Below are 8,633 nucleotides of genomic sequence, written 5' to 3' on the forward strand. Positions count from 1 at the left end.
AAACAGATAGTCCTTTATTTTTCCCTCTATTTATATAATTTTTGATTTCCTCATTTTTATTAATCTTATTTAGTTTACTTTAATTTTACATGCAATTATATGTTTAATTATCATTTTTTTAATACTGTGATTCGCAATGCCTATTTTCTGTTCAATATTCACACTCTTTCATTTATCGAAACAAAACATATTAAATCTACAAACATCTGTTAAATGCCTGCATAGACTGTATCGATATCAAGCCTACATCGATATAATCTATGCGTTCGTTTCTAGCCTTCTTGAATTAAAGCTAGAAAGGAGAGGATAAATAATTTCGATTGGAATTAGAGTTTGAAATCATCATTGTTCAAAGCTATCGATAATTGAGGAGGGAGATGGTGGAGGGGTAATCACTTATATAGTTGGAAAGTGTTTACGACAGGACCCTACAGTATAGCCTTCGTGCCTGTGGATTGTAGTGATGAGACTTGTAAGTTATGCCAAGGAATATTTCCTAAATAGCATATTGAATCGTTTAGTTCTTATGTACCATTCTTCAGGTAATCCTGTTTTAAAAAATCTATCGAAATTCAATCCAGTCATAATAACAAGTAATAATTATACAATTATTTAAATATGTTAATTCTAAATCGCACCGGAAATTAAATAATTTTTTTTTTAATATTTATTTTTGCTATTTACAACTGTACATTATAATACATTTAGTAAATCTGATCTAAGATAAATTGGAGTGTTACAGGCGTGTAGAGAAACTACCCATTGGTAGCACTCTACTAACATTTTACATTAGTTGGTCTCGTGCCCATCTTCTTTTCAGATGCCTCGGAGGATTGTCAGGAATGAAAGAGGATGCAAGATTAGAAACTAGGGGGTTTGAGTGGTTAGAGAGTTTATAATGGAAGGAGTGATATCTGGTTCGGGCTAGATCGGTTACATAGAGAATATTAAGGTCTTTATGTATGATTTTATTTGTGACAAAGTAAGGAGCATTGAGTATTTTACGAAGGATTTTGGATTGTAAGGATTGAATACGAGAGGAATTCGAAGGTTTAGTGGAGCCCCAAAGCTCAACTCCATATGTCCAGATTGGCCTTATTACAGCCATGTAGATCAGTCTTGTGTAATGTGTTGGAAGCTTAGACCGTTTGTCTAGTAAGTGCTGTAATAGTCGAAATCGACGTGCAGTTTCCTGTGTGGATTCAGTCTGGTGTGAGGATTCCATGTTAATCGTTTGTCCAAATGTTGTCCAAGGTAGCGGATCTGTTCGACAGGGGTAAGAGTAACATCATTAAATGAAACTGTAGGGCAGTCAGTAGGTTTACGACGAAGGGTAACGGTGATTTGATGGAATTTGTTGGAATTTATCATAATACTCCAATTACGACACCAATCTTCGAGGGCTGTGATATGGGATTGGAGATTTTGGGATAAATTTAATGGGTTATTATTAACAGCGAGCACACATGTGTCATCGGCATACGTGGTAAGGATAGTGTTAGGATTGGTTGGAATGTCAGCTTTATAGACGGTGTAGAGGATGGGACCAAGGATAGTACCTTGAGGAACACCAGCGGACTGAGAATCGAGGGATGAATAGGAACCATTATGGTTTAGTTGGAAAAATCTATCAAAGATAAAGGAACGAATGATGAGAAAGTATGTAGGAGGTAGGAATTTACGGAGTTTGTAAAGCCGTCCCGGGTACCAGACTCGATCAAAAGCCTGTTCTACATCGAAAAAGACTCCCGCGCAGTACATTCCGCGCTCCAAAGAAGACGAGACTACGTCCACTACACGATGACATTGCTGGATAGTAGAGTGGGATGTTCGAAATCCAAACTAGTGATCAGGGATTACATTATTGGAATCCAGGATGGGGTGTAAGCGTTTCAAAATGAGTTTTTCAAGGATTTTGCCTATGATCGGTAAGAGAGAGATAGAGCGATAGGATGATGAGAATTCTAGAGGATTTTGGAGTTAGGGGCTCATTTAACTATAGGTAATATCCAGGGGTCAGGAAAATATGTGGAACGGAGTATGAAAATTTTTGTTTATAAAAAAAGAAAAGAAATTAGAATTGACTTTTGTTAAAACATTTTATGAAGTTTTCAGTTGGTTAAATAATGCAAAGTTCTGGTTTTTCCCCGAATTTTCCGATTTTCTTTAAACTTCTTTGTTTAACAAGCATTAAGTTCATATTACTCAATTTGAGTTTTGTAATTGAACAAACTGAGATTTGCATTTCTCCCTCAAATTCAAATTCACTCCCCTCTAGATATCAGAGTTTTTAGTAAAAATAATAACAATTTACAAAATACATTTCTTATTTATGGAAAAAAATTGTTAAATAAAGCATTTAGTATGAATATAACTAAAATTTATTCTCAAAATTTTCATACATAAAATTTAAATATATTAATATTTATGTATATAAACATTCCCAACATAATTTACCAGAAACCTGTTCTATGGGTAATGAAACAGACTGTCCCTCCTTCGATGACTATACTATTCTGTATATATATTGTTCTCATTTTACAAAATAAAAATATCTTTTCTTTAAAAATAGAATAACTTAAACGGGAAAAAAATCTTCATACTTAGAACAGATTCTTAATTCTTACAAAAGGTATAGTTTTTTTTTCCTATTTATAAACTTAATAAAAATATCATTTTAAATTTTCTTAACTAAATTGTTTAGTTGCGATATGTTTTTGAGAATGATTTCATTATATATTATCAAATTTGATAAACAATATTATATCATTTTAAAATACGTAAATGTACTCTATATATCTACATACATATAGCTAAAGATATGCCATCACCGAATTGATCAACTTTATTTTTTACAGTGTGGACTCTGAAGCACTAGTCGAACTTTATGTTACCTTGCGCAGTGTTTATAGATTAATTCTGCAGCTCCTTCTGATAATACTGTTAGTAAAAGGATGAATGTGCGTCGTTAGAGTACATGAGCGAACAATGGTTTAGTTATTTCTTTGTAATTTTTGTGTCATTGGCAATGATAATAATTTAAAAAATATTGATGTTTATATTTAAATTTACAGAAAATATAAAGGAATGAATGAAGCACCGAAGATATTCCGCTGAATTAGCAATGTATTAGTAACATACTAACAACCAGTTCAAACATTGACAAACACTGAGTTACTCAATTCTTAAAACGTTTGTATTAGAAATCTTGTAACATTGCAGCTCTTCCTTCAAATATAACTGGTTACGAAAGAACGCTTAACTTTCGTTTTAAACAAAATTTAGCAGCAAGTGAAATTAGTTATTTTTTCATTTCAAATATGTAGTAAATGTAAAGTTAAAAAAAAAAGTGTACTTAATGCGCAGTTTGTTTGCTTTTTAATGCGCGTTATGTAGTTTTAGCGGATATAAAATTCAAAACTAACAACGAAATGATTCAGTGTCAAAAGGCCGAAAGCCGTGATGAAATAATTCACTACTCCTCTGTCTACGAAATGTTACATCATCTCTACATCAGAGATTGATCTCGGAATCTCAACGATTGAGCAAATTGTGTTTATTTAATTATTGTGTTTCTGATTAGTATGATAATAATTTTTAACTAATTTCCTACTCAAAATTGATCGAGGAAATTTAAAATTAAATTTCTTCACCTAAAAATCATATATATAAATAAGTCCATAAGAATAGGAATAGGGTTCTTTCAAAGCCAGCAACAATTTGTTTTATCTGATTTCGTTATTTTTTTATTTATAAAAATTCCCTAGAATCAGAAAATGTTCATGGGTCCTTAATAATGTCGACATGAAGATAATTTTAAGTAAAAATTTGCATAATAAACAAATGACTTGGTAATAAATTAACTTGATTTCAGTAGTATCGAATGAATAGAAGGATTTAGCCATATTTACAACCAAACCTGTATATTTTATTCCGGTTTGTCAAATGGGAATATAAAGAACAATAACATAATTGAAACTATATCCATTCAGGTTCTTATTTTACCTCACATTGAGAAATGTAATTAAGTATTCGGGAAAATAAGTTATGTTAATGATTGGTTAATGCTCGAGTGGTAATATATTCAGTCACCCAATAAGCACCAAATGACTTTGTAAATTAAATTCCAGTGTTCACTAAGAAAACTGATTATACATTTTATTTTAAAAGTGAATATTGAAAAGACAGAGAACTGAATATATATTTCATTCAAATACCGGATATACATTTCATCTTCACTCTCTTCAACTGTTTAAAATGTCATCCGAACCTTCTTAATGCTTAATTATTCTCATATTTTTTATCTAATTATTAAGGTTTAAAATTAATGTGCGTTCCGTACTTTCATTACGGCTACTCTACTATCATAACGTTTACGTTTTATTAACATAAATTATAATAGTTAAATTAATAATTAATACATGCATTAAGAATATTAAAAAAGATCAAGTAAGTTGGACCTGTATCATAGATGCACTACGGAATATGCTGGTGCCAGCCTATCTTAAAAGAGTTCTCACAGACTACTTCAAAGATAGAGTTCTCTTTTATTTTTCAGACTTTGGCCAAAGGAGATACGAGGTGACTGGTGGTGTCCCACAGGGATTGGTATTAGGGCCTCTTCTGTGAAACATCATATATGACGTCAAACTTCAAATTGACAATGCCGGATGGAGCCACAGTTGTGGGATTCGCTGGTGACGTTCCACTTGTAGTGGCGGCGAAGTACTTGGAAGAAGTTACCCTCATCGCTAACCAGGCTGTTGCTACGGTCCGAGGTTGTCTTTCTTCGGAAGGCCTAAAACTTGCAGACCACAAGAGTGAGGTTCTCCTAGTAACTAGCAAGAAACAAGCTGAGTCCATCAATGTTACGGTGGGTAGGCACCAAATTTGTTTCCAGTCTTGGTTAAAATACCTAAGAGTCATGATCGATGCACATTTCCGATTTAATGTTCATACGGAGAATTTCAACGCCAAATCTGCTAAAGTAGCATCCGTTTTAGCAGTTAGTGCTTTTCAAACTGTTTCCTACGAAGCGGTGTGTGCAATAGCCCGAATGCCGCCTGTGGAACTCCTTGTTGAAGAAAGAAGCAGGCACTTTGGACGACGTTTATACATTTCCACAGAAGAAGAGCGAAAAATAACCATCGACCAGTGGCAGCAGCGTTGGAAGGCTGCAGATTCCGGGTGGTGGACTTACAGGTTGATACCTGATGTGGGCACGTGGTATGGCCCCGAGCATGGTGAGGTGGATTTTTACATGACCCAATTGTTGACCGGACATGGATGCTTTAGAGCCTACCAGTACCGATTCAAATTGGACAACACCGCAGAATGTCCTGAATGTCAGACTGTCGGAAACAGCGGGGCACGTGTTTTTGCTTATATTCGGGCTGCTCAGAAGAGAAGCAAATTACAGAGAGTGTGTGGAGGAGGCATGACGCCAGAAAATGTGGTGAGGTATATGCTACTCTCAGACCAGCATTGGAACGCAGTGAAGAGATTCACTACACTCGTCCTCAAGAGGCTGCATGGAAACGTGAAAACTATCCGAAGAAAGCGAGGCGGCACTCGGACATTTCCCTCCATGAAGTAATGCCTAGCGGCGGTCCCGTGGAGTGGAATGAAAAGGTGTAGGGCGGTGGTTTAATTTGCAAAAATCCCACACACGGATAGGTACGGGCCTATTCGCGTCTTATGAAGATTTCCACCGACCCTCGAAAAAAACACTCACACAAACTTTACCAATAGGGAGCTCTATGTGACTTGGTTATTTGAACTCCGGGGATCTTAAAACGTTTGTGTCGGTTGAAAAGTCGAATTCCAAATTTTACAAGATCCCAAAATTTCTTAATATATTTTAAATAAGTCATAAGTGTAAAAATATTTATTCTTCGGTCAATTATTTATCTAATAATAGTTTACAGTATAGCAGTCGGAAAATATAAGCATTTTTAATATCTTATGTATTATGTTGTGATAAGCATGAATATTTTCGTTTGTTACAGAGTTGGATCGTATTAGTTTTTGGTGTTGGGCTTGTTCAAGGCCAGCAGCCTACAAACAATGACGTCATTCTATCCTCGGAGAGTGAAAATAATTACGATGGTACTTACAAGTACAGGTATTATTGTTTGCTTCCACAAATATTACATTTTTAGTAGTTTGTAAAAATATTTGTTTTAATTGTTCTCACTAGAATTTATTAAATAAAATTTGCGTATGAGATTCTAGTTTCTATAGAATTTGCATAGATTTCAGTTTCTCTTCCAATTCACCACCACTAATATCAAATGCAACCGGTAATGTATTGAATGCTATAATGTTATTTTCATAATACAGCTACCAGACAAGTAACGGGATCTCCGTTAAAGAGGAAGGTTTTTTGAAGAATCCAGGAACAGAAGGGGAGGCGCAGACAGCCCGTGGTAGCTACTCTTACACAGCTCCTGATGGTCAAGTCATCACTGTCAACTGGTACGCAGACGAGACAGGCTTTCATGCAGAAAGAACAAACGTCCAAGGACCAGGAACAACACCCGCCGAAATACCTATTCCAGAGTCTGCACCTGAGTTCTTTAGAGGATAAAATTAAAGCCTGAATTAAATTTATTTTTTTAATGGTTTTAATATAATATAACCAGCAGGTTAAATCAATCTAAGAATATATGAATATGTGATAAAAAGAATCTGAACAATGTTTAAGATATTTCATATGTACTTAGCTCTTAATCAAAACACTCGTACAACCTTGTTAATTCATGTAAACATTACAAGAAAAAAATGTCTAGTTCTTTTAAATTACTTCTTTCTCGAATAAATAAATTAGCTTTATATTTTTCAAATTCTTGTAATGCTAATAAAACATTATTCATACATCAACTATTTACATTTATAATCATACAAATATCTGTCCTTATAACTCTTAAATATCTTCTTTGTTTTTAATGAACAATACCGTTTTATCTCTATAGCTATCAACTCTAATAGGTTTCCCATCTAACATTCCCTTTATTATCATTATTTTACTTCTTATTCTGAATGAATTTCTTAGAACGGGAAGATGAAATCTGTTCTTTTGATTATTAATTAAATTTACTAATAGAAAAAAACCACAGTATGAAAATATATATTTTTTTAACGCTTACAAAGATCCTAGAATATTGATTGTTACATTAATCAACATATATTAACATTATTAGTCCAGTAGCCTTCAACAGAACTATGAAACAACTATACAGAAAAAAAGCGTATCGGTTTCAGAAGTGGAGTTAAACATCCCTAGGTTTAAACTTAGTTTTAAAGAGATGTTTAACCACACTTAAAAGATTATGCACACATTTTTTATACCTTAAAGAAGCGAATCATAAGTGTTTATTTGGGGTAAAAATTGAGGAAAAGGCCCGTAGTCTTCTATTGGTTTAATCTAAAAAATAGATTATTAGTCAGAGTGAGATAATCATAAGATTCACATTATGACCATAGATGCATAAGTCACCAAATGGACCAAGATTAACTAAGCTTTGGGAATGTTGGTACTTTTTCTGTTAACTCTTTTTAAAGTTGTGTTGTGTTTTCGGATTTTTATTTGTGTTAGAATAGTTTCTTTTGCTAAAATAGTGCCCGCAAGGGGTGCTTAACCTGCTTTGAATGTATGTTGACGTTGGACTGAGAGATAGATAGAGTGTTATGTTATGTTGCTGCTCTTTGAAAAATCCTCCACTTTTGACAGTGTCTTAAGATTCCTTGTGTCAGAATTCGAGGTAGCTCTTATGAAATAGAAGTTTCCCTTGAGAGGGGATGCCCTCACGGGTCAGTGCTTGGTCCAGCCCTATGGAAATTACTTATTAATGAGTTGTTGAAAGTCCTAGAGGAACAGTGGTTACCAGCCACGGATTGCGATGATTATCTGGCTGCAGTGGTGTCTTCCATTAGTAGAGCCAAGAACATGATAGAGAATGGTGCGAGAGGGAAACGTTCTTCAGGTGAGGATTGGAAATAACCCTATCAAATGGAAAACAATTATCCACGAGGAAACCATGAATGAGCTTAACCGATACTGGACGACGAGCCAGAAAGGAGCTATTTAGTACTTCCCCACCGTACGTTCATGTGTTGAAACGAAGTGAGTCCTCACGGACTATTGGATCTCTCAATTACTTACGAAGAATGGAGAATTTCGGGCCAAACATCATTGCCATGCGGTGGCTATTAACCTCCTGTGCCCTAATTGTTGTGCTCCGGAGACTGCTGAGCATATCAATATGGACTGCACCACTTTTGAGGAGCTACGGGCCATTCTTAGGGAAATCGGACAAAAATAAAAATACATTCACTGCCGCTAAACATACTAATAAATAAACATTATGTTGCTGTAAAATACAAACTTTCTTCAGAATATTATCAATATTATGTATTTATTTGTCTGGTTACTTTATTCTAATATTCCTCACTATTATGTACATCATCTATTTAATTGATGTGTTAAAATTTGAATTTTTTTTATCTTGTGTATATATATATATATAAAGGGTGTTTTTTTAAGCCCGATAGAACTTGAAATTGTAAAAAATAACACAAAAAATTAAATTGTAATCAAATTTTTTTTTTTATTCGAAAGATCAATACGTGAC

The 8,633-nt window shown here is 34.2% G+C and overlaps 1 protein-coding gene across 1 annotated transcript; it reads left to right on the forward strand.

The window, feature by feature from the left end:
* The first annotated feature begins 443 nt into the window (after nt 1–443).
* LOC106691275 (endocuticle structural glycoprotein ABD-5-like) lies at nt 444–6,763 on the forward strand. The gene is made up of 3 exons (XM_014436989.2): nt 444–472; nt 6,009–6,124; nt 6,343–6,763. Exons 1-3 carry the CDS (start codon nt 464–466, stop codon nt 6,587–6,589), a joined length of 372 nt encoding a protein of 123 aa, XP_014292475.1. The 5' UTR covers nt 444–463; the 3' UTR covers nt 6,590–6,763.
* The last annotated feature ends 1,870 nt before the right edge of the window (nt 6,764–8,633 follow it).

Source organism: Halyomorpha halys, unplaced genomic scaffold (genome assembly GCF_000696795.3).
Source record: "Halyomorpha halys isolate HHAL.00 unplaced genomic scaffold, Hhal_1.1 Scaffold2203.1, whole genome shotgun sequence".
Lineage (NCBI taxonomy): Eukaryota > Metazoa > Arthropoda > Insecta > Hemiptera > Pentatomidae > Halyomorpha > Halyomorpha halys.

Excerpts from the sequence above, each read along its gene's own strand:
- LOC106691275 (XM_014436989.2), top strand. Across the intron at positions 6,125-6,342 it reads GATGGTACTTACAAGTACAG|CTACCAGACAAGTAACGGGA; the intron begins GTATTATTGTTT and ends TTCATAATACAG.